Source organism: Notolepis coatsorum, assembly GCF_963971535.1.
Source record: "Notolepis coatsorum genome assembly, chromosome: 13".
Taxonomy (NCBI): domain Eukaryota; kingdom Metazoa; phylum Chordata; class Actinopteri; order Aulopiformes; family Paralepididae; genus Notolepis; species Notolepis coatsorum.
Genome location: NC_140177.1, coordinates 12973392 through 13000862, shown reverse-complemented (window position 1 = coordinate 13000862; position 27471 = coordinate 12973392). Strand labels below are relative to the sequence as shown.

General features: G+C 45.7%; 1 protein-coding gene across 1 annotated transcript in view; it reads left to right on the top strand.

Annotated features, from left to right (window-relative positions):
• The window catches only part of kiss1ra (KISS1 receptor a), a gene marked incomplete at both ends in the record, with an annotated part of 134651 nt that overhangs the window by 59355 nt on the left and 47825 nt on the right, over positions 1 to 27471 (top strand). Inside the window, 2 exons of the mRNA XM_084327558.1 lie at positions 9209 to 9344; positions 14764 to 15002. Coding sequence (XP_084183684.1) covers positions 9209 to 9344; positions 14764 to 15002 — 375 coding nt within the window. The remainder of the gene's footprint in view (positions 1 to 9208; positions 9345 to 14763; positions 15003 to 27471) is intronic.

The window sequence follows — 27471 nt, the reverse complement described above, 5'->3', positions numbered from 1 at the left end:
TGAACACTACACAACAACAACCACCAAACGCACATAGCACACACATCCACACGCACACACTCACTTTAAACAAACACACTGTAGCACCCACTCCACACACTTTATAGCACACACCCACTTTAAACAAACACACTGTAGCACCCACTCCCCACACTTTATATTTATGGATGAAGGATTGCACTACAACTCGTACACCTTACTGTAAATTGTACCTAAAATTGTACCTCATCCCATTTCTGCTTTGCACTAGATAGTACTGTACATTAGTACACTGCATAGTATTGTGTATTGTATATTATATGGTAACTCAGAACATTGTACATATGTCTATACCGAACACTGTGACCTCATTTTCTTCTTCTAAATTCATGCTATTATGTTATTATGTTATTTGATACTATCTTGTCTAGCACAGTCTCTGGAGCGTAACAGTAAGAAGCATTTTGTATGAAAGTATTCTGTACTTCTGTATGACAACTATTAAAGAACTTGAACTTGAACTTGAACTTGTAAATACACCTAAGTGAAGGTATAGACACCTACGTGAAGGTAAATACACCTAAGTGAAGGTATAGAAACCTAAGTGAAGGTAAATAAACCTAAGTGAAGGTATAGACACCTAAGTTAAGGTAAATAAACCTAAGTGAAGGTAAATAAACCTAAGTGAAGGTATATACACCTAAGTTAAGGTAAATAAACCTAAGTGAAGGTAAATAAACCTAAGTGAAGGTATAGAAACCTAAGTGAAGGTGTAGAAACCTAAGTGAAGGTATAGACACCTAAGTGAAGGTATAGAAACCTAAGTGAAGGTATAGAAACCTAAGTGAAGGTATAGACACCTAAGTGAAGGTATAGAAAGCTAAGTTCTGTATCGTAGTGGCTCTCGCTCGGCGTCACTCATGCACTGTCCTCGCACGTGCACGCGCACTGAATAAAATACCACAATGTACCTTTATATCCCAATATTTGTCTGACCACACCCCTATCAGCTTACCCATATAAGCAGGGGTGGGGCCACCCCCTCGCCTCCTTTCTCGCTTTCACCACAAGGAGTGCCTCGGTAGATCCCCACTTGACGATGTTGTTAGTAGGAGAAGAGTTGGAAAACAAGAGATACGTTGACATCATATCTTTATTTTCTCTCTCACTATATTCGAGAAAATACGGCGATATTGTCTTCGTACTGGAGTGTCTGGAAGATGATGATCATTCTACACCTCCGTCGGGTTTCGTATTGGGAGTTACATGCCTCTCAACTGCAGTCCTCCTTGCTGTGGTTGGTTGCGGTAAAACCTTTCAGCGACACAGCTGGACTGTAGGACGCGCCGCTGTTGTGAGAAGCCTGGGTTCCAGGTTGGTGAGTAATGTTTTGCTTGCGAGCTCCACTTGTCTGTTAGTGCTATGGGGGCTAGCTGACAATGTTTACGAAAACCGGCCCCAGATTAGGGTCCTTTGTTCAGCCTTTAGGCGACGGCGGAGGATCCTGGTTTGAAGCCCATTATAGCAACTAGTGGGCCACACGACCAGTAACTGGTGATCCCAGGATCTCTGGACGCGTGGGTACTTCTCTGTCACCGTATAAGGCCCCGTCTTTCATATACAAATGAGAGTATACCCTAAACGAGGAAATGTGAGCATGGATGATCGTTATCGGAAAATCCATGTTCAAGTCGGCTACAGCCCAGTTGGGACTTGTACCGGCTCCGCCGGATGGTAAAATCACCGTTGTAAAACTGTGTTAACATCTCGTTTCTCTTCTCTTAAAAGGTGAGGAGGGTTTCAGAACGGCGGCCTGTCTGAGTGTGACTTGTTATATCGTTGTGTACGAGTTCAGGTGATAGCTGCTTAGCTTGCGTGCTAGTTGTGGCCTACTGTGTTAGCCAGTCAGCTGTTAGCTGCGGCGCTAGCTCGCTGTGTTTACCAGGAGCCTGTTGTGTCACTAGGCTAGGTAACGTTAGCTTGCTGCTATCGGCCGAGTGCGGCCGTTAGCTTAATGCTACACTGTTGAACATTCTGAGACTATAACATGCTTAAACACTCTGACTACGACGTCATCTTTGACAGAGGATGTTAGTCGAACCTACCCTGGGGCCAGCCGGCAAGGACTGCGTCAACAAGGGGGACCGTAGCGGCGGGATGGAGCGGCGACGCTGCCCATGCCGACAACACAGGACGGCTCTGTTTACTACGGTGCCTTGTTAGAGACTGCAGTTTTGCTTGATCTGCGCTCACGGTAGGAAGGGTCCTGACCAGACCTTGAACACTTCTTCTTGCTTTCCCTTCTAAATGTTTTGTAAATAACGATGTTTTCCAAAACGAGTGTTGCTGCACTACATTTAGGATACGACGCGAGTTATGTGTGAATTGTCTTGTCACTGGTCTCCATGCAAATCGGGTTATTTGTTACAGATGTGAAAATGATCTGGTTTGTTGTGTTGAGACACATTGTGTGTTCATGTACCGTGTACTCACAACTAAGGGGGTTAAACTAACCTATAAAGCTATGCTTAGTGACATATGAGTAAAGAATGATTCTTTTCTCAGCCTGTAATGACAATGAACAGTGTGTTCACATATTAACAGGTTTACCTGTTTAACTGGCCGTATTAAGGGTAAAGTAGGAGGGGTGTTTTCCCCCCGGTTCCCTGGGGACATCTTCACCCTCCTCTCAGACATGTTGTTACACTATATTGTGTCACTGTGTGGTAGGGATACGATGTAACCCTTAGCTTAGTTGTTGGGGTTGTGCTAACCGCTTGAGAAACTATATTTTCCTAAAGAAAAGATTGTTTGGTAACTTTTTCGTGTGTGCTTAGCAAGGCCTGTGGCCAATACTAATCGAGAATTATGTATTCTCTCATTATGAAAAACGGCGTTCCTCTGTAGAGTGTTTTTGCCATTTTTTGTAGGTGATAAAGGGTTGTGTGTGTCGTGCAACCTACAACTGGGTTGGGTTGGCCACAGAATCACATGTGTAAGTCTGGTACCGGGGCTCTTGAGAGGGCCTTCTCTATTCTGTGTTTTTTCCTTAGTAAAAATCAGATGGCAGGTTAGCACATGCGCTGTGTGAAGCTGTTAGACACTTCATGGAGCTGACTATGACTACGTCATACTCTTTTTTGTCATTACATCGTATCATGGGTGTGGGGTCGTAAAGGGGTGAACTGGTAATCCTTTTCTCCCCTTCTTTGATGGGCAGGGGTTAAAACCTCCTGTCCTTCAAAGTTCCTGTCACGTTGCTGTTCGGCACGTTACAGGGTAAGAGGGGGGGGGTTTCCTGGTCCCACGCCCTGGAATATTGGGCGTGTGCACCGCAGAAATTCCCCCGCCATAGAGTACGTCACTGTGCGCGTCTCTGTTGGTAGGACTTCCGCGTGCTGTTCGGGTCCATATGATGGATCTGTTTCGGGGGGTGGTCAGGGCTCCTCCTCACGAAGCTCCTATTCGGGCTCTCTGTGAGTTAGGACTCTCCTTCCATGTGAGGGAGCCTCCTCAGAGTACAGAGCCTCCTCCTCAGATTGTCAAGGTGAGTGGAACCTCAAGAAGGAGTCCTACTCTATTGTGTGTGTATTCGATTCAATTCGATTATTGAGTGTGTATGGGTTCAGTGCCTCCTCCCCGGAGAGCCCTAAAACCAAACTTTTACATGGCTCAAGGTGCAATATATTCTTTTCAATCTGTACAGCTCACGTGGGAAGTCTCTCTGGGGATTTCCGTCTCCTCTCTATGGGAGGGTAGTGGAATGTAAAAATGTAAAAAAAATGTACCCCCGGCTGTGTAGACTGGGATACATGCTGTTGGTGCTTCCTTCTTTTCTATTAAAAAGGGTTGGAGTTAGGAAGCATCGCACCCCTCTTGTCGTTCCCCTGGGCGCCTTGGGGATTCAATGACAGGTCTAAATAGCCTGTTCATTGATGTGGTTGTGTCCCGACGCACGCATAGTGCTAGCTCGGGGTGTTCTGTTGAAGATCAGGCGAATGACTGGCACGCCTTGATTGCTTGAGGTTAAAACAGCATTTTTATAAAGCAACTGGGATGGATGTTTTTCCTCTTCCGACGACCTGTTTTGGTTGTCGACGGATTCTCGTTCATATCTGGGGGATGATGACGGAATGGATCTAAACATATGTAGAGGGGTCTCACGCCCTGGGGGTGGGCCACCGGGCGCGGTTCGCACCGAACGTCTGGGTGGCGCCTTCTTTTCATGTTTAAGATCAACACCCTTATCTGCCCCTTCTCCTGGAGTAGGCATGTCGGCGTGGTTAGGGCACGGGACTGGTTCTGGTCACGCTGGTCCAGATCAGTTAAACCTGTTGTCCGCTGGGGATGCAGATCTGCTGTTCTGGTACCCTGAGGGACTTGGGCTTTTTTCAGGGGGAATAATGCCAGGTCAGTCCGGGTGTCACAGGGTTAAGCGCTATGGAGACCCTGGTTGGGTACATTTTGTACTCTGCACTGTCGTAATGGCTTACGTCCATGCCAACCTGTACACGCTCGATCTCGTCAGATCTCGGCCGCTACGCGGGTTGGTCCTGGTTAGTACTTGGTTGGGAAACCGCCTGGGAATACCAAGTACGGTGTGCTTGGGGCTGGTTCTCCATTATTTTCGCTCTTCTCTCACGCATGGCGAAGAGGGGCCTGTTGGGGTGGTATTTGACCTCCTGTGGTGACCCTGTGCTTCTTGTATCGCCGGGCCCGGTCAGAAGTAATGTTTCGTCGACTTGTAGGCCTGGGATAACCCTTTTTTCTTGAGGGGTTATAGGAACAACCACCGCATTGGGTAATGACAAGGTGGTTGATTCCCTGGTGCGTTGGAGCAGTGTCAACTCCCGGGTTACCCGGTTGAGGGTGCCCCTGCATGTTCATGACGTCTGCCAATCATGTCAGCCTTCTCTGCCTCAACCCCTCTGGGTGGTTTTTTTTTTTAAATGGAGGCTTGGTCATGCAACAACGCCAGCATACGCCCCTTCCGCCGGGGGGGCTGTTCTCAGCTGACTCCTTTGGCGCCTGTCTCGTCCGCAGTGCTCCAGGCTCAGGTTACAGCCTGTTGCCTGGTTTTCCCCGGTGCGCTGCCTGCTTCCGTTGGTTAACCTTTTTTGTGTGCTTACGGCCATGCTGACTGCCTGTTCTGCAGGGTCAGTGTGCCAGGCGGTGTGCTATTGGGGGGAAAGGGCCCGCTCTTGGAGGGGCCTTATTCGAATACGCTGGCGATGTGGGGGGCGGTGTCACTAAGTGACCGCCTGGTGGGGTCTTGATGCCTGGCGTCATTGACCTCTCCGGGCCCCCGTTTTCCAGGGGATCCAGTCCCTTCAGTGGGTCTGGGTCTTCCTTCGCGCTCCGCTGCTACAGCCTTGCCACGGGGTTGGGTTTGCCCTTGACCCTGTGATTCTGGGGGCAGTAACGAGGTTGTTCCCTCTGTTCGTTCCCGGGTGGCATGCGGGTTGTGCGTGTGTGTAGTCGTGGGGTCAGGCCACGGTCTGCTCACCCTGTGCGTTGAGTTGCTTGAGTGCCTCTTCGCACGGTCGGGTCCGTCGCCCTCCCGGGGACCTCCAATAGGGGGGGTGCCCTCCATTAGGGGGGGTCGGGGGGGCTCGGTCCTCCCTGATCTGATGGTTGTGGGGGGCCTTCAGCGGGGTGTATTTGTCGGCCGATGGCTCTCGCTCGGCCTCCCTTGTGCATGAGTGACGCCGAGCGAGAGCCACTACGATACAGAACGTTAGGTTATGACTATAACCAAGTTCTGTTAGTAGTGGTGACGCTTGGCGTCCGACGCCGCTGCAGCCCTTGATCTCGCCTTGTGGTGAAAGCTTGGGAAGGAGGCGAGGGGGTGGCCCCACCCCTGCTTATATGGGTAAGCTGATAGGGGTGTGGTCAGACAAATATTGGGATATAAAGGTACATTGTGGTCTTTTATTCAGTGCGCGTGCACGTGCGAGGACAGTGCATGAGTGACGCCGAGCGTCACCACTACTAACAGAACTTGGTTATAGTCATAACCTAACGTTAATGAACAGGTAGAGGAGGCCTCATGGTCACATGTTTGGTTAATGAACAGGTAGAGGAGGCCTCATGGTCACATGTTTGGTTAATGAACAGGTAGAGGAGCCTCATGGTCACATGTTTGGTTAATGAACAGGTAGAGGAGACCTCATGGTCACATGTTTGGTTAATGAACAGGTAGAGGAGACCTCATGGTCACATGTTTGGTTAATGAACAGGTAGAGGAGACCTCATGGTCACATGTTTGGTTAATGAACAGGTAGAGGAGGCCTCATGGTCACATGTTTGGTTAATGAACAGGTAGAGGAGACCTCATAGTCACATGTTTGGTTAATGAACAGGTAGAGGAGACCTCATGGTCACATGTTTGGTTAATGAACAGGTAGAGGAGACCTCATGGTCACATGTTTGGTTAATGAACAGGTAGAGGAGTCTCATGGTCACATGTTTGGTTAATGAACAGGTAGAGGAGACCTCATGGAGCCCTGTCTCTCTTCTCTCCTTCCTTTCTAAAACACTTGAACGTGCTGTATCCAACCAACTTACTGCTTATCTCTTACAGAATGACCTCCTAGACCCCAATCAGTCTGGCTTCCGGACTGGCCACTCCACAGAAACGGCCCTCATTGCGGTCACAGAGGCACTTCACTTAGCAAAAGCGAAAGGCCTCTCCTCTGTCCTGATTCTCCTAGATCTATCTGCAGCCTTCGACACAGTCAACCATCAGATCCTCCTCGCGGCCCTCGCAGGAATGGGAGTGGCTGGATCTGCGCTGACATGGCTGACATCATACCTCAATGACCGCTCCTACCAAGTGTCATGGAGAGGGACTCTGTCGGCCACCCGCCCCCTCCGGACGGGTGTCCCCCAGGGCTCGGTCCTAGGACCCCTTCTCTTCTCCCTCTACACTAAATCACTGGGTAACATTATCACATCTCATGGCTTCTCATATCATTGTTATGCCGATGATACTCAACTCTTCCTCTCCTTCCCTCCCTCAGATATCCACGTCTCTGAGCGGATCTCGGCCTGTCTGTCCGACATCTCCGCCTGGATGACGACCAACCACCTCAAACTGAACCTAAGCAAAACAGAATTGCTCCACCTGCCGGCCAAATCCTCCCCCCTGACCGACCTCTCCATCACAGTCGAGAATGCAGCTGTGACCGCGTCGCCGACCGCCAAGAACCTTGGTGTTGTCCTCGACGACCAGTTGAACTTCTCTGCTCACATCGCAGCGACAACCAGAACCTGCAGATTCCTCCTGAGCAACGTCAGAAGGATACGCCCCTTCCTGACAAAAGAAGCCACCCAACTCCTCGTCCAATCAACAGTCATCTCCCGCCTCGACTACTGCAACGCACTGCTAGCTGGCCTCCCGGCCACTGCCACCAAGCCTCTTCAACTCATTCAAAATGCAGCGGCCCGCCTGATCTCAAACCTACCGAAGTCAGCCCATGTCACCCCACTTCTTAGGGACCTGCACTGGCTCCCCATTGCTGCACGTATCCGCTTCAAGGCCCTCGACCTAGCATACCGTGCGGCAAAGGGAACCGCTCCCGCCTACCTCCGGTCAATGGTCTCTAACTACACACCCTCAAGACCCCTACGCTCTGCGTCTTCTGGCCGCCTCAGATCTACTCCTATCCAAGCTCCCGGAGGGTCATCAAAGAGAAGCCGCCTATTCTCAGTCCTTGCCCCACAATGGTGGAATGAACTACCCATCCCAGTTAGGACAGCCGAATCCCGTCCAATCCCGTCCAAACAGGTAGAGGAGTCTCATGGTCACATGTTTGGTTAATGAACAGGTAGAGGAGTCTCATGGTCACATGTTTGGTTAATGAACAGGTAGAGGAGTCTCATGGTCACATGTTTGGTTAATGAACAGGTAGAGGAGCCTCATGGTCACATGTTTGGTTAATGAACAGGTAGAGGAGACCTCATGGTCACATGTTTGGTTAATGAACAGGTAGAGGAGACCTCATGGTCACATGTTTGGTTAATGAACAGGTAGAGGATACCTCATAGTCACATGTTTGGATAAGGTGCAGGTAGAGACATCTTTCTGTGGGAATCCTGTTATTGAATCTTTATTTTGATGTTTTTTGCCCAGTTCCTTACATTTTTCAAGATTCTTCAAATAAACCTATTCTTTCATTCATTAAACACTGGATCTGGTTTTGGATTTGTTGGATGTGTGTGTTGAAGATACTACCTGGTCTTGTTGGATTGTAAAAGTACTGACATAATGAAACATGAGGACTGCTTACATTTGTCCTTGGTGTTTGACGTTAATTCATATGTTAAAACCCTCTTAGAGCGCAGCACTCAAATCAATTTGCTGGAATTCACCGGACTAATTGATAACAGCGCCGTAGACGTATACTAATGAGTATTATGGTGATTTTCCATGGCCGTATAAATTGAATCGTGTGCTCTTGAACCTAATTAAATGTTTTATTGAATCCTTTGTTTGTGTGTTAATTCATTAAAAAGTCAGGGGACATACACACACACAAGTCAAAACAAAGAGCTTGTTCTCTTCTTCTGCCCCCTTCTCCTTGCAATCAGCGCTCGTCTGGGATCGCTTTTGGAGCAGACTATCCTTGGTCAATAATTTTCGCCATCAGCGGTCACTGGTCAGTCCAGGACCGTTTACAAGCGGATGTGGTCACTCATCGGAACGGCTTGTCAAATGACGCTCGCCGGATATTTCGTCTTGTAACTCAAGACCCGAAGCACGCAATAGGTTGAGTGTGGTGACGATCGAAAGGCGGCAAATTCAACTTTCAAACAATGTGTTGGATGATCGTGAAAAACGCAGCCCGGAGCCGACAGACGAGCGCAAAGTGCCGTGACATGCGCGCGAGTGCGTGACGGCCTGCCGTTGGGCCATCTGGTGCTTAAGCGTAATTAACTAGCTTGACACAGCTACAGATTTGATGCTATTGCCCTGAAGCCACGTACAGCCTGATCTCCGGTACTCAACTGTAATATTGCGTGCGTGCGTGCGTGCGTGCGTGCGTGCGTGCGTGCGTGCGTGCGTGCGTGCGTGCGTGCGTGCGTGCGTGCGTGCGTGCGTGCGTGCGTGTGTGTGTGTGTGTGCGTGTGTGTGTGTGTGTATGTGTGTGTGTGTGTGTGTGTGTGTGTGTGTGTGTGTGTGTGTGTGTGTGTGTGTGTGTGTGTGTGTGTGTGTGTGCGTGCTCAGGTCACAGTCCAGGCCAGCTGCATCACTCTCACTGCCATGAGTGGAGACCGCTGTTACGTGACCGTCTATCCCCTCAAGTCCCTGAGACACAGAACGCCCAGAGTCGCCATGGTGGTCAGCCTCTGCATCTGGACCGGTCAGTACAGGAGGAGGAGGAGGAGGAGAGAGGAGGGGAGGAGGAGGAGGAGAGAGGAGGAGGAGGAGGAGGAGGAGGAGGAGGAGGAGGAGAGAGGAGAGAGGAGATAATAGGGGAGGAGGAGGAGGAGGAGGAGGAGGAGAGAGGAGGGGAGGAGGAGAGAGGAGAGAATAGGGGAGGAAGAGGAGAGAGGAGAGGAGGAGAGAGGAGAGGAGGAGAGAGGAGGAGGAAAAAAGAGGAGGAGAGAGGAGAGAAGAGGGGAGGAGGAGGAGGAGGAGGAGAGAGGAGAGAAGAGGGAAGGAGGAGAGAGGAGGAGGAGAGAGGAGGAGAGAGGAGAGAAGAGGGGATGATGAGAAGGAGGAGAGAGGAGGAGATAAGGGGAGAGAGGAGGAGGGGGAGAGAAGGGGAAGGAGAGGAGAGAAGAGGGGAGGAGGAGGAAAGAGGAGGGGAGGAGGAGGAGAGAGTAGAGAAGGAGGAGGAGAGAAGAGGGGAGGATAGATGAGGGGAGGAGGACGAGGAGAGAGGAGAGAAGAGGGGAGGAGGAGGAGGGGAGGAGGGGGAGGAGAGAGTAAATCCTCCCTCTTATTCTCCCCCCCTCTCTCTCTCTCTCTCTCTCTCTCTCTCTCTCTCTCTCTCTCTCTCTCTCTCTCTCTCTCTCTCTTACTCTGTCTCTCTCTGTCTACCTCTCTCTCTCCCACCCTCTCTCATCTCATCCCCCTCTTTCAATATTTTCATACAGATCAGTTACAAAAAAGAAGCAAAATCTTGTGAAATCATGCAGCGTTTAGCAGCATCATGTTTCAGGTGATACATGGGCTCAGGTTCATACAGTATAGATTACATTACATTAGATTACATTACATTAGATTAACATGTATTATCATCATACAGCACAAGTACAGTACAATGAAAATAAGTTTGGCATCCAACCAGAGTGCAAATGTAAAGTGAATAAACAGTAAAGTGCAACAGCAATATAGAATGTGATTAAACTGGATATACAATATATAAATTAGTACTACTGAGTAATAGTGCTAATCAGATGTATGTACAGAGTTGTAGTATTAATATGTACAGTGATGCAGGTATAAATACACTATGGTAGTAAGTCATACCGGCGAGCAGTGTAACTATTGTAGTAAGAGTATAGGTAAGAGATATGCACAGATATAAATATAGTATCTACATATATGTAACAAGGATTATGCAGGTATGTACAGACAGATATGTATATATATGGTAAGAATAAATATATACATGTATATATATTTATACGTTATATACACCATTATTGTACATGCTATCAAACAGAGTTATATGGGTTATATGCAGGTGTATAAATAGAAGGAGTATATGCAGACAGATATGGATATATATATATATATATATATATATATATATATATATATATATATATATATATATATATATATATATAATAATAATAATAACTTTATTTGTATAGCACTTTTCATACAGAGGTTGCAGTTCAAAGTGCTTCACAACAGTAAAAAATACAGGCATAAGCGAGCATAAAAAGATAGACGGGTAGAATCACAGTGTTTCACATTAGGATCTAGCATCCCAATAGGCTCTCCGCTTACAGTTTTCAGTAACACAAATAGTAAAAATAGTTTAAAATGATTCAGTTTAAAAATAGTCAAAAAATTATAAAATAGAACGGACATAAAAAATACAGGCATGAGCGAGCATAGCAAGATATGGCAAATCACAGTGTTTCACATTAGGATCTAGCATCCTAATAGGCTCTCTATTCAGTAATACTCCTGTAGTTCATGAACAAATAATCACAGTGTTTCACATTTGGATCTAGCAAATAATAAGAATAAAATGATTCAGTTTAAAAATAGTCATAAATAATCAGTGTTTCACATTTGGATCTAGCAAATAATAAGAATAGTTTAAAATGATTCAGTTTAAAAATAGTCATCAGTAAGAAGTAAAAAGTGCAATAACCGACACATGAATTTGATAGGCAGTGTAAAAGAGTAGGCAGGGTAAGAATAAATACAAGTTGTGTCAGGATATCCCTGATGTTTCCTCTTGCCACTAGGTGGTAGCAGATATCTATCAGTGAAATGCCTGAGCAAAGAGATAGGTTTTAAGCTGTCTTTTAAAGATGTCTAGCGAGTTGGCTTCCCTGATGTTTTGGGGTAGTTTGTTCCATAGTTTTGGGACATAGTTGATAAAGGCTGCATTACCGATCCTCTTTTGACTGCTTCTGGGAGCCTCTAGTAGTCCAGCAGCTGATGATCGCAGTGTTCTTGCTGGTGTGTAATTTATTAGAGTGTTGGCGATGTAGCTAGGTCCCTGTCCATTTAGAGCTTTGTATGTAAGGAGAAGGACCTTAAAGTCAATTCTAAATGTTACAGGAAGCCAGTGTAAAGCGGCTAGGACTGGACTAATGTGCTCTCTCCTTTTGGTTCTAGTTAGCAGTCGGGCTGCAGAGTTTTGGATTAGCTGAAGCCTCTCTGTGGTTTTCTTAGGGAGACCTGTGAAAAGTGCATTACAGTAGTCTAACCGGCTAGATATGAATGCATGAATTAGCTTCTCAGCATCGTTCTGATTAATAAATGGTCGTACTTTTGCTATATTTCTGAGATGGAAGAACGATGTTTTCGTCACTTTGCTAATATGAGAATTGAAGTTCAGTTCTGAATCTATGATAACCCCAAGACTAGTGACCTCAGATTTGATCCAAGGGGTTAGTCCCCCCAGGTTCTTTATTAATGTTTCTTTTTTAGTTTTGGAGCCGATAATTAGAATTTCAGTTTTGTTCTCGTTTAGTTTCAGGAAGTTCTTACTCATCCATTTATTTATTGCCAGTAAGCAGTCTGTAATGGAGCTAATCGCTGTATCATTTGGTTCAGCAGATATGTACAGTTGTGTATCATCCGCATAGCTATGGAAATCTACATTATGTTCTCTGATGATATCACCCAGCGGTAACATGTAAAGGGAGAAGAGTAAAGGACCTAAGCAACTCCCTTGTGCAACTCCATAGTTGTTGTCGTATATATCAGACATGTGATCTCCTAGTTTAACATAGAATTTCCTCCCTCCGATGTATGTTTTAAACCAGCCCAGCACATGGTCTGAGAAACCGACATGGTTTTCAAGACGATCGATTAGAATATCGTGATCGATTGTATCAAATGCTGCACTGAGATCTAACAGGATAAGGATGGAGATCTTATTCTCGTCAGAGTTTAGTCTGAGGTCACTGATTATTTTGGTGAGGGCAGTTTCAGTGCTGTGATATTTTCTGAATCCTGACTGAAATTCTTCTAAGATGTTGTTTTCTTCAAGAAAGGAATTTATTTGAACTGAAACTATCTTTTCAAGTACTTTACTAATGAATGGTAGGTTGGATATTGGACGATAATTTGCCATTTCATTACTATCCAAGTTAGGTTTTTTTAGTAATGGCTTTACAACTGCTGTTTTAAAGGCATCCGGGAAAATACCAGTCCTAAGGGAAGTGTTTATGATATCTAGCACAGGGCTTGAAACACTATTAAATACCCGTTTGAAGAAAGCTGTAGGTATAGGGTCAATGTCTGAGGTGGAGGAGTTACATTCTGAGACAGTTTTGCAGAGTACATCTAATGTGATGCATGTGAAACTTCTCATGGTTACATTGCACGGTTTGCCGCAATCAACTTTATTTCCATCATGAGTAATGCTGGCCCTGATCAAGGTTATTTTGTTGTTAAAGAATAGTGCAAGTTCTTCACACTTAACCGTTGATGACTGAGGAGGTGTAGGGGCAGTGTTGAGTAGTACATTAATAGTGGAAAAGAGGATTCTGGAGTTTCCAGCATTTTCTGTAATGATTTTAGAGAAGTAATCTTTCCTTGCTAAGCGGATGGTTTTATTATAAGCAGTTAAAGCATCTTTGTATATATCACAGCATATGGTGGTTTTTGTTTTTCTCCATTTTCGCTCCGCTGCACGACATTTCCTTTTTTCTTTGTTGACCGTATTATAGTTTAACCAGGGCGAGGCTCTAGTTTTCCTCTTTTTCGTTTTTAATGGGGCGACAGAATTTAATATAGATGACATTGCATCATTGAGATTTTCTACCATTTCATTTAGAGAGCTGTCATGATTGTGTGGTTCATGTAGTCTGATAAGATCAATGAACTTTGATTCAGCTTTGTCGTTTAGGAGCCTCTTTTTAACTATGATTTCTTTTTTTGTTTTAGTAAGGGTTATTTGAGTATCAAAAAATATACAGTGATGGTCGGAGAGAGGTAATTCAGTTATTGAGATATTTGTTATGCTTAGCCCAGTTGTTGTTATAACTAAGTCTAGTGTATTCCCAAGCCGGTGAGTTGCATTTGTTATATGCTGTATTAGGTCAAAGCTATCCAGTAGATTTTTTAGTTCCATAGTTTTGGAGTCTGTTTTCTTATTAAAATGGATGTTCAGGTCTCCATTTAGGATCACCTTATCATATCCGGTAACACATAGTGAGATCAGTTCAGAGAGCTCCTGTATAAATATTGGTGAGTGTCTAGGCAGGCGGTATATTGTGACAATAATAGTTGATTCTGTTTTTAGTTCAATGGCAAGATATTCCATTGACATGAACTCGCCTAGTTCTGTGATTCTAAACAAGAGTTTTGAGGAGAAGATTGCTGCAACTCCTCCGCCCCTTTTATTTTTTCTGGGTATTTGAAAAAAGTTATAGTCTGGTGGACAAGCTTCTATCATTATTGATGTAGCTGTGTCATTATTTAGCCATGTCTCTACTAGGCAGATGCAATCTAAGTTATTTTCTTTAATCAGATCATTTACTAAGAATGTTTTATTATTCAGTGATCTGACATATATATATATATATGCGGTAAATCTAAATATATACATGTATATGTATGGTATATACAGCACTCTTGTACATGCTATTAAACAGTTATATGGGTTATATGCAGGTGTAAAAGTAGGTTTATAGAAGGATTATAAAACATCTAACCCTAACTAACCTTACTGTCATCATGCACTTGTCCTAATAAACTAACCTACACTGTAGCACTCAACACTTTGATGAACATTGTTACTCAGCTGATAGAGTTGTACTCTTCCTGCTGTCTTGTTGTACAAAACTTGTAAGTCACTTTGGATAAAAGCGTTAGCTAAATGACTAAGTGTAAAATGTAAATGTAATGTAATGTAGATATTCAGACGTATATATATATATATATATATATATATATATATATATATATATATATATATATATATATATATATATATATGCTGTACATATAAATATATAAATGTATATGGTATATACAGCACTCGTGTACATGCTACCATGCATGGAGAGTTGCTGTATATGGGTAGACTACAGGTACGAGGCAGGTCATTATGATAATGGAGTCTCTCCCCCCAGGCTCCCTCCTCCTGTCCACCCCCATCTTCCTGTACCAGCGTCTTGAGGAGGGCTACTGGTACGGGCCCAGGCAGTACTGCGTAGAGCGGTTCCCCTCCAAGACCCAGGAGAGAGCCTACATCCTTTACCAGTTCATAGCCGCCTACCTGCTGCCCGTCCTCACCATCTCCTTCTGCTACACCTTGATGCTGAAGAGAGTCGGCCGGCCCACGGTGGAGCCTGCAGACAACAGCTACCAGGTAGGGACTAGATACACATCATACAGTACGGTGTGGAGCCTGTAATAATAATAATAATAATAATAATAATAATAATAATAATAATAATAATAATAATAATAATAATTATAATAATACACTTTATTTGTATAGCACCTTTCATACAGAAACTGCAGCTCAAAGTGCTTCACAACAGAAAAAAGACAGGCATAAAATGAGCACATAAAGTGCAGACATATAAAATCACAGTTTCTTACATTAGGATCTAACATCCCAATTTTAAATAGACAATAATAAAGAGAGTAAGATAAAATAGACAGAGTAAAATAGTGCAATAGTGCAGTGCAATAAAATTGTAGAATAGAATAGATAAAAAAAATATATATATTTTACAGTGCAATAAAATAGTACAGTTCAAAGTCGTCTTTACCTTCTCTGTTTGGTATCCACAGTTTACCTGGTAGCTGTAGACAGCAGCAGCAAAAAGGTAATGCGAAACAAAACACTTAAAGGGAGGAAACAAATGAGAGAAGCCAGTCTCCAAAAAAGGGAAAATATTATAATAACACGGCACTTGATGGTGCTGTGGTCGCACTCACCAGAGTCACTGTAATAGTTCCGTACACAATAAAATAAGCAAGACACGATAAACATGGAACTCCAAGACGGGAGCGATAAGGGTAGCGTTTAGCAAGGGTACTCACGTTAACAGTCAGTGAACGACTGACAATGTGAATCAGTAAACAGGGAGGACATAATGGAGCAGGGCAAACAATCAGATACCAATCGGGACAATCAGGGCAGAAGGACAGGGCATTTACCACTGGGCAACGCTAGGGCTTTTGCTCCCAGGTGAGAGCAAAACCCCAAAGTCACACATACAGTATACAGTGTGGAACCTGTAGACAACAGATACCAGGTAGAGACTAGATACACATCATACAGTACTGTTACGATACCTCCACCAGGCCAGGAGAGGGCGCTCTCCACCTGAGAGAGGCGAGTCATATGTAGAGACTGTAGAAGGAGACTGAAGGATATGCATTGTATGCTAGTAGCTGGACTTGATGCGAGTGTTCAATAAAGTACACAACTGAATACCATCAGTGTCATACTTGATAGCGAACACCAAACATGGTGTCAGAAGCCAGAACCATGCCAAGAGGACAAGTAAGACAAGGATAAAGATGAAAAAAAGAAATAAAAAATACGTCGAACAATAACCTAACCAGTAGCCGCACGAACAGCTAACTTGCTAAGGTAACGACACGGACAGCTAAGTGGCTAACATGACGACGTACAACATCCCAGTTCCAGAACCAATGGACATGAAAGGAGACGTCTACAATAACTGGAAGTTTTTTCGCACACAATGGGAAAACTATGAAATAGCCACGGGACGAGATAAAAAGGAAATGAAGATACGAGTGGCTACTCTACTAACTATTATGGGTAAAGAATGCCATCAGCTACAACGACACCTACACATGCAAGATGAAGACAGGGATGACGTAGTGAAAATACTACAGGCATTACAGGCACATTTTGAACCAAACAGGAATGTAATATATGAACGATTTCTGTTTAATGACTGTAAACAAAGCCAATGTGAAACGTCAGACCAATATGTAGCCAAATTGAGGAAGCTAGCAGACACATGTGAATTTAATGCACTAAAAGAAGAGCTCATTCGAGACAGGATAGTCATGGGCACCAAATATTCCAGTGCACAAGCACGAATGCTGAGAGAACCAAAACTCACACTAATGAAAGCAATAGACACGTGTAGATCCAGTGAACAGACACAAATCCAAATTAAGAAAATAGGAGGAGAACAGGAGGCTGTACATTACGCTTCCCGGGGACGCAGCTTTGAATCAAGCTATACCTCACGAGGACGTCAGTCAGAACCACGTACCCAGAAGACGTATAGGCAACCCAATACTTACAGTGACACCAAACACAGACCACAAAAAGACTCTCTCTGCCACTACTGTGGATCAATGCATGAGAAGGCCAAATGCCCAGCATATGGGGTCACCTGTAAAGCATGTGGCAAACGGAATCACTTTGCCCGAGTGTGTAAGAAGGACCAACACAAACCTCAACTACACATGATGGACAAAGAGGGAGAATCGGATGAACAATCAGAGGAAATGTGGTATATCTCTCAAGTGAACTCACTTGAAAACGCTACAAACAAATGGTTCATTAATCTCAAACTAACAGCACAGACGGATAAACCATTGAGTTATGATCCCAGCGAGACTCTGAAGTGTCAGCTTGACACAGGATCTACAGTCAATGTAATGGGCTTCACTGACCTACAACGCATCCTACAGGACGGGAACCCGAACCTACTACACAGCGAAGCCACACTGAAGCTATATGATGGCACACTGATAAAGCCCAGAGGAGAATATGAACTCAAAGCGGATCACGAAGGGATGATATACAACCTCAGATTTCAGATAATGGATACAGAGCAGACCCCACTGCTCTCAGCGGAAACCTGCATGAGACTGAACCTGATCAATGTGAATCATAAACATGTAATTCACAGTGTTGACATCCAGAGCCAGCCGAACACAGATAATCCCCAGACAGCAGAAGAGATTATTTCTAAATATGAAGATGTCTTTGAGGGGCTTGGCTGTCTACCAGGAGAGTTACACCTGGAAATAGACCCCAAAGTGCAGCCAGTACAACAACTGCCAAGACGGACGCCTATTCCAATAAGAGAGAGGGTAATCAAAGCCATAAGAGCAATGGAACAGGGAGCCATCATAACCAAGTCACAGAGCCGACGCCATGGATCAGCAACATGGTGGTCACAGAGAAGAAGGACAAACTGCGCATATGCCTTGACCCAGGTGCACTAAACAAGGCTTTGTTGAGGTCACATTACCAGATGCCCACGGTAGAAGAAGTGTTACCAGACATAGCAAATGCAAAAATATTTTCGGTGCTGGACGCCAAAGATGGATACTGGCAGGTGAAGTTAGATGAAGCGAGCAGTCATCTAACCACATTCTGGACTCCCGAAGGACGATACAGATGGCTGAGGATGCCTTTTGGTATAAAACCAGCAGCAGAAGAATATCAAAGGAGGCAGCATGAAATATTGGTGGGCCTAAAGGGGGTGAGTGTGATAGCAGATGACATTTTGGTGTACGGATGTGGAAACACCAATGAAGAAGCGATGACTGACCATGACGGAAATCTCAGAGCCCTGCTGCAGAGAGCCAGAGAGTCCAACTTGAAACTCAACAAGAAGAAACTCAGGCTGAAGCTTCCCAGCGTGACATACATGGGTCATCGTCTCACGGCAGAAGGTTTGTGTCCAGATCCGGAGAAAATCACTGCCATCCAGAACATGCAGACGCCGACAGATGTCAAGTCACTCCAACGGCTGTTGGGGTTTGTTAACTATCTGTCAAGGTTCCTACCTAGTCTATCAGACGTATGCGAACCACTGCGACGACTGACCGATAAAGACATAGAATGGACATGGTTACCGAAACATGACGCAGCAATAGAGAACATAAAACACTTGGTCACACACCACCCAGTACTCAAATACTACGATCTCAAGGAAGAGGTCACCCTCCAGTGTGACGCCAGCGAGACAGGCCTAGGAGCAGTCCTCCTACAACAAGGACAACCTGTAGCATTCACCTCCAGGACGCTGACACCCACAGAACAAAGGTATGCACAGATAGAGAAGGAATGCCTAGCCATTGTGTTCGCGTGCGACAAGTTCGACCAGTACATACATGGCAGAGACTATATCACAATACACACTGATCACAAACCACTGGAAATTATCTTTAAAAAGTCTTTACTTTCAGCACCCAAGAGGCTACAGAGGATGCTGCTCAGACTACAGAGATACCAACTACAGGTGACATACAAACAAGGCAAAGACCTACATGTGGCCGACTTCCTATCCAGGGCGCCACTACCCAACACGGTGCACACAGAGATGCAGACACCAACCACGATCTACGCCATGGGCCTCACTACGAAGGAAATAGAACACGTAGAGCATGCAAGTAACATCAACATCTCCACACAGACGCTGAAAACCATCAGAACTCAGTCAGCACAAGACCCAGTGTTTCAAACACTACAAGCGAGAGTCATCAAGGGATGGCCAGAGTACAAACAGGACGTGGGCCACTTACTACATCCATTCTGGACCTACAAAGAGGAACTCACGGTCGAAAATGGACTTATTTTTAAAGGGGACAGAGTACTCATTCCTACAGTGTTACACCCCATGTTCTTATCAAAGATTCACACAGGCCACTCGGGCGTAGAAGCCAGCCTCAGGAAAGCCAGAGAGACCGTCTTCTGGCCAGGCATAACGAACGACGTAAAGAACTTTGTCAATGACTGCTCCACATGCAAAGCAGTCCAACGAAGACAACAAAGGGAAACACTGATTCCCCAACCAATCCCTCACATCCCATGGTCAAAGGTGGGAATGGACTTGCTCACAGTCAACAAGTCCACATACCTCATCATGGTGGATTACTACTCAGATTACTGGGAACTAGACGAGCTGGCAGACTACACATCATCTACCGTTATGGAATGCTGCAAAAAGCACTTCTGCTTTGCAACGGCAAAGCAGAGGCGGCAGTGAAAATAGCAAAGACTCTGCTGAAGAAGACCATCCTGGATGGAGAAGACCCATGGAAAGCCATCCTGGCATGGAGGAACACTCCAACAGAGGGTCTAGGGAGCTCTCCAGTGCAGAGACTCATGTCCAGGAGGACACGGACACTCCTGCCCACCAGGGACACGCAGATGAAGCCCACCGTGGTGAGGAATGTCATTGAACGGAAGCAAGCCAAAACAGTGACAATGAAACGCCAATATGACACACAAGCACGGGACATGCCTGTGATCATCCAAGAACAAACTGTGAGAGTCCTGCTTCACCCCAAAGACCCAGACAGTAGATGGTCACTCGGAACATGCATCGATCAACACAGTGACCGCTCTTACATCGTTCTGGTAAAGGGAAGGAAATACCGCCGGAACCGAAAGGACATCCGGTCAGTGACAGAAAAGATCCCTATATCCCCTGGGGAAGAACTAATCGACTGGGATACAGAGACTGATACAGACACACCAGAGAATAGAGAACCACAGGTCGCAAGGGGGGAGTCAGAATATCACCAAGACACCCAAACCCCAAAACACACTAGAACCAGATCCAACATTCAGAGACCTGTGAGATACTCAAAAGACTATGTAACATAAAGAGAGAACAAAGACAAGGGGCGAGAGCGTTGAACAATGTTATTACAATGTTAAGAGTTTTCATCAAAATGTTAGTGATGTATAAGTTTAAGGTTAAGGGCATATGAAGTTATCATAACCCAGTAGTACACTTGTTGAGTTAATCTAAGTGACACAGATGTGGGTAGTCTAAAAGACACATTTATGCTTTCAATTTGTTATGTAAAGAGAGATGTTACGATACCTCCACCAGGCCAGGAGAGGGCGCTCTCCACCTGAGAGAGGCGAGTCATATGTAGAGACTGTAGAAGGAGACTGAAGGATATGCATTGTATGCTAGTAGCTGGACTTGATGCGAGTGTTCAATAAAGTACACAACTGAATACCATCAGTGTCATACTTGATAGCGAACACCAAACAAGTACATACAGTGTGGAACCTGTAGTGTAGACAACAGATACCAGGTAGGGACTAGATACACATCATACAGTACAGTGTGGAGCCTGTAGACAATAGATACCAGGTAGGGACTAGATACACATCATACCAGTGGAGGTTATTCCATGACAACACGTGAAACACAAATTCACTCATAATTCATAATTATTATTAATTTACATATATTACATATATTACATATATATATATATATATTTTATAAAAAAAAATATTAGAAATGTTTTCCTCTGTAAAAAAATTCCAGTTAATTTGTTCTTTTCTTCAAAAATTGCCAAAAGTGACAGCTCTGAACTCTCTGATCAGGCCTGCAGTCAGTAATGGCTAGCTGTCAATCACTCAAGTGCAACTTTCCCTGCACGGGTTGATCTTTTTATTCTATTATCCAATCAAAATAGGCTATTTTAGTCATCTAAGCCCTGCCCGTGGAACTTTGCGCACGCTACTCACGAATGCGGGTTGAATGATTGACAGCCCTCGACGGTCTGAGACTCAATCAGAGAGGAGCTGTGAGACATGGCATAGACCACTGCACTTCTGCGTTACATGGAGCTTGTGAGGAGGGGGGGGGCGGGGGGACGAGAGCAGAGCGAGTAACAAGACGCTTTAGGGAAGTGAGGAAAAAAGGAATGTTTATGATTCCCAAGATGTGATGAGGAGATATCAATAGAGAAGGAAAGAAGGAAGCTGCAATATTCAATGGAAGATGAAATCGGTCACTGCTTTGGCTGTTGTGTGGTGAGTGCATTTAAAATATATATATATATATATATATATTTTACAGTGATTATGAATTCATTGGCCCGCTGTGGCCTTGCGTGTGTAATAATAAGGTAGCCCCCAAGGACCACATGAGTCGCAGCAAGCCTTGCTTGCGTTTCTAATCAAATATTAATATCGCCGCGGGGAGGGGGGGGGGGGAGGCATAATCCCACGGGACAATGGGATTGACCGATATGTTTACCAATATTCCAATGTACAGTTTTGCTGTACCATTGACTCAGAATGGTCTGTTTTATTGAAATCGTCACAGCAGTATAGTTTGTTTATACTTCAGAAGTATGATATTTAAACATGGTCCCCAAAATGAATGGAAGCGAATGAGGTGCCTGACACCTGGGAGGAATGGGGGTGTTGCAGCGTTGGGGATGTTTAAAAAATATAATTTAATATGTAATATAATGTAATCATTTTGTGCTACCGATATCCGATATACCGATATTGTCCAACTCTTAATTTCCAATACCGATATCAACCGATACCGATATATGGGGGGTTCCCCCCCCCCCCCCCCCCCCCCAAAACACAACATTATGCATACTTTTCACAATAAATAAAATAAGAATTTGTTCTTACTTGCTTGCCTGGGTAAATAAAGGTTAAATAAATGTAAAAAAAAAAAAGAAATGTTTGAAAACCGATACCGATCATTTCCGATATTACATTTGAATGCCTATATCGGCCAATAATATCGGACATCCTGTTATGGTTTGACACCGACCCCAAACGCAAACGGCACAGAGAGAGTAGTTTCAGAGTTAGCCAAAATCTAGGGCTTGTTTATTTCACAGAGTAACAGAAAGAACTTGGTTGAGAACAGAAACAAACTGGGAAACAAGCATGTGAGGAATGTTGCTGCTCTGCAGCTTCTCCCGGGGGGGTTACGTTTGAGGAATCTGTCCGTGACGTCAGAGCCGCTCTGCAGAATCCTCCCGGCAGTACTCCGAGGTGGTAGCGGAACAGGGAGAGAGAGAGAGCGGGTTAGCTCAGTGAACAGTTGGGAACTGACAGGTGACAGGTGAAGTGACTTGTCCCAAACAGATAATCCAAGTGACAGAATCTTCGGTGTGAAACACACAGTGAGCAATGTCCAAACAATAATTCCAAGTGACAGAATCTTCGGTGTGAGACACACAGTGAGCAATGTCCAAACAAATATGAATCCCAATGAATATCCAAAACAGGCAAAAAGGGTGGGAGACAGTCTGAATGAAAAACAGGATCTCTTCAGTGTTTACACACACGAAAAATGATTGAGTCCAAAGACTGTCTTGCAAAAACTCACCAGAGCGCTGTGCGTGAAGCGAGCAGATCAAACAGGGCGAGCGCTTCGTAACGGGGAACGGGTTGTCCAAACGGAATACTCCTCGAGAGTCCTGGGAGGCAAAGCACAGGGAAAAGCAGGCGACGGAAGGAACGGCAAATGCAGAGAATATATCAGAACGATCCAACAACACTAAATGGGGAATCAGGGATATATAAAGCAAAAGGGATGCTTAATGACAAGCAGTGACAGCTGCGGGATGAGATTGACAAGCGTGTGGTTGAGGAGAATGCAATTAATTAACCGAAAATCTTAAAGGAACAGAGCGAGTGGGTGAGCAGCGGGCAAAACCTCACAGTACCCCCCCCCTCCACGGGAGCCACCCGGCGACCAGGCCGACCCGGCTCGCCCGGATGGGCACGATGGAAGTCCGTGATCAGGCCGGGATCCACGATGAGCTGTCGGGAGACCCAGCTCCGTTCCTCCGGGCCGTAACCCTCCCAGTCCACCAGGTACTGGAACCCCCGACCCCGCCGTTCGAACGCCCATCAACCGGCGGACCTGCCACTGGGGGTGACCGTCCACCATCTCGGGAGGTGGAGGATCAGGAGCCGGAGGCATCAGGGGACTGAGGGAGACAGGCTTAACCCGGGAGACATGGAAAACGGGGTGAATGTGCATGGACGCAGGACGTTTTAGACGCAGAGCCGCCGGACTGAGTACCTTCAGAACCTCGAAAGGTCCGGCGAACCGGGGGTTAAGTTTCTTGGCCGAGGACCGAAGCGGGAGGTCCCTCGCGGAAAGCCACACCCTCTGCCCAGGGTGGTACGTCGGCGCAGGAACCCGGCGCCGGTTCGGAGAGCGCATCTGGCGCGGGGTCTGGAGTGGTGCGCGTCTGCTTGGAGAACGCGCCGGTTCGGAGAGCGCATCTGGCGCGGGGTCTGGAGTGGTGCGCGTCTGCTTGGAGAACGCGCCGGTTCGGAGAGCGCATCTGGCGCGGGGTCTGGAGTGGTGCGCGTCTGCTTGGAGAACGCGCCGGTTCGGAGAGCGCATCTGGCGCGGGGTCTGGAGTGGTGCGCGTCTGCTTGGAGAACGCGTCGGTTCGGAGAGCGCATCTGGCGCGGGGTCTGGAGTGGAACACTGGAATACCTCCCGTAGAGAATTAGAGAGCGCAGTACTGTGTCCCACTCCAGGCAAACGGCGACAGGTGGCGAAGGCTTGCACCTCGTCTCACGCCGGAGATGGAACAGCATACAGACAGATAGGGAATCTCCCGTAGGAGCTTACAGAGAGAGAATCTCCCGTAGGAGTTTGCAGATAGAGATATGATACGGAACGACCCGACCAGGACTGGGGGGGAGATCGAGGTATTTAAAGCCCACTGGGGCGCTAATTAGAACACACATCAGGTGCGTGATGGTAATTGATACTTGACTAGAAGTGTGTGTTCGGCACGGACCAATCAAACACATAATGACAGGTAGTCCAAGGGTGTGGGCTGCAGAGGTGAGGAGAACAGGGAATAAAAGGTCCAGGGAACAGGAATTAAAGGTCCAGGGAAGAGGCGAACCTCACAGTACTCCCCCCTCCACGGGAGCCACCGGGCGACCCAAAAAATAAAGACAAAGGGGCAGGGGACATAACCAAGGCAACAAACAAAAAATTACTGGGCCATGCTAGCAGGGGAAGCTACACCAAAAGTGGGGCTAGCAAAGGGAAAGGGTAGCTGCCAGGGCACTGATAGCTACAGGGCCTATGCTAGCTGTACTGCTACATTAACATAGAGGCTGCGCTAGCTGCCGGAGCTAGGCTAGCAGACAGGGCTGGAACAGGGGCACTGGAGAGGGGAACAGGGAAGGGTCTAGCAGAGGGAACGGGTTAGCTGCCTGGGCATGGCTAGCTACAGGGCCTATGCCAGCTGCAAGGCTGCATTAACATAGAGGCTGTGCTAGCAGCCGGGGCTAAGCTAGCAGACTGGGGCCATGCTGGTAGTAGAGGCCTAGCAAGCTGCAGGGGAGCTAACGAGGCTAACAAGGAAGCTACAGGGGAATCAACAGGCTAACAGGGAGCTAACAGGGAAGCTAACAGGGAGTCAACAGGGGAACTAACAAGGCTAACAGAGGGGAGCTAACAGAGGAGACTAACAGGCTAACAGGGGAGCTAACAGGGAAGCTAACAGGGGAGCTAACAAAGAAGCCAACAGGGGAGACTAGGGCCAGAGCTGCTTACAGGGAAGGAGTAGGAGGGCGCAGGCTAGACGTCTGGAGTGGGGCGCGTCGGCTTGGAGAACGCGCCGGTTCGGAGAGCGCATCTGGCGCGGGGTCTGGAGTGGTGCGCGTCTGCTTGGAGAACGCGCCGGTTCGGAGAGCGCATCTGGCGCGGGGTCTGGAGTGGAACACTGGAATACCTCCCGTAGAGAATTAGAGAGCGCAGTACTGTGTCCCACTCCAGGCAAACGGCGACAGGTGGCGAAGGCTTGCACCTCGTCTCACGCCGGAGATGGAACAGCATACAGACAGATAGGGAATCTCCCGTAGGAGCTTACAGAGAGAGAATCTCCCGTAGGAGTTTGCAGATAGAGATATGATACGGAACGACCCGACCAGGACTGGGGGGGAGATCGAGGTATTTAAAGCCCACTGGAGCGCTAATTAGAACACACATCAGGTGCGTGATGGTAATTGATACTTGACTAGAAGTGTGTGTTCGGCACGGACCAATCAAACACATAATGACAGGTAGTCCAAGGGTGTGGGCTGCAGAGGTGAGGAGAACAGGGAATAAAAGGTCCAGGGAACAGGAATTAAAGGTCCAGGGAAGAGGCGAACCTCACACATCCCTAGTGTGGAGCCTGTAGACAACAGCTACCCGCAGGTATGGTATGGCAGGGTATGGTATGGTATGGTCTCTCTCTCTCTCTTTCTCTCTCTCTCTCTCTCTCTCTCTCTCTCTCTCTCTCTCTCTCTCTCTCTCTCTCTCTCTCTCTCTCTCTCTCTCTCTCTCTCTCTCTCTCTCTCTCTCTCTCTCTCTCTGTGTGGATAACAGCTACCAGGTATGGACTGTACACATCGTTTTTGTAATGATGTGTATTATGTATATGAGATGTGCAAGGTCCTGTCCAATACCAAGGCCAGGAAAGCCACTGGCCCGGACAGCATTCCTCCCAGGGCCGCCAGACTCTGCTCTGAGCAGCTTGCCCCTGTGCTCCCAGACCTTTTCAATATGTCACTGGAGCGCCGCCTTGTTTCAAGGAGCTTCAAGGAATCTACTATCATTCTGGTTCCTAAGAAATCACTTGTGACTTGTCTTAATGATTACAGACCTATTGCTCTTACCTCAGTTTTAATGAAGTGTTTAGAGCGGCTAGTGCTGAATTATATAAAAGGTCAGATTTCTACCTGTCTTGATCCCTGGCAGTTTTCCTACAGGAAAAATAGATCAGTAGATGATGCTATTTCCTTAGCTCTTAATTCTGTGTATGAACACCTAGATAAGAGAAACTCCTATGTTAGAATGCTTTTTATCAATTATAACTTTAATACGCTTACCGTAAATCCTCAAATATAGGACGGGTCTTCTATTTACCTCAGCTGCAAAGAGCACCAGGCCTTTATTAGAGAGAGGCTTATATAAGAGGCAGGCCTTAATTTAAAAAAAATTACACTCATGGACATAATCCCTTCATTTTCAGACTTTTATTGCATTATTATTATAATATTTTTTTTTTATACGTACATTGTCTGTCTACATTTATTTAGACTAGCATTGGTATTTAAATATTGAGTGCAGTTGAGTAATTGTGGGATTAACGTAATTCACACACTGAAGTTGTAACTGTCTATACTAGGTTGCGGGGTCCGGGGACGATTTAGCCTGTGGTACCTACCTTCTCGACTTCCTCAGTCGAATCGAGTTGAATCAATAACAGGCAATAGCTTTAACTACTAACGTTATCATAGCATCATGATCTGTAATGAACTGGACAACGCCAGCCTCTCCTGCCAACGCCATATAGATAGTGAACGTTAACGTTTGCAAATGAAGTCAACGTCATCCAGCTGACACCACAGATCTAGATATTATGACAACGTTAGCTAGCGCTAAAGCTAACGCCAACCAGAGGGAAACGTTAATGTACGGTAGTCAGTGTAGCGGGAGGCAGCACTTGATTTGCATTGGCATATCTCATTCTATATCACGGCACGAAAAATTTAAAAAATACTTTTTATTTGCGACCTTATATTGGAGATGGTGCTGTCAGGCGATTAAAAAAATGTATCTAATTAATTACAGGATTTGTAATTAATTAATCGAATTAATCACATTTTAATCGCATAACCATTTTATGCCTGATATTCTATATTCTATAATCATATTTCAAATAGCATGTGTCCGGATGGCAGAATTCAGTACTGTATCTACAAAACCTTCTGTTTAATCATCTTCCATCTATTAATTTGCTTAGATTTTTCAGGTCTGGTCAATTTGAGCATGGTGTTATTCACAGTCAAAGATAAAAATAAATGTATTTATATTCTCATTTGGTTCATTACAATTTACTCAAAATAAAAAATGTATTCAATCAATCACAGCGAAGATTGAATGAAAATGTTATCAACAGATTGCAGAATGGGTACAATACAGTACGGCTCAATACACACAATTGTTAAGGGGATGCAGACCAGAGAAAGACTTTCGTCTTGTTTACATCAGGGTCCCCCATTTTTTATTCATGAT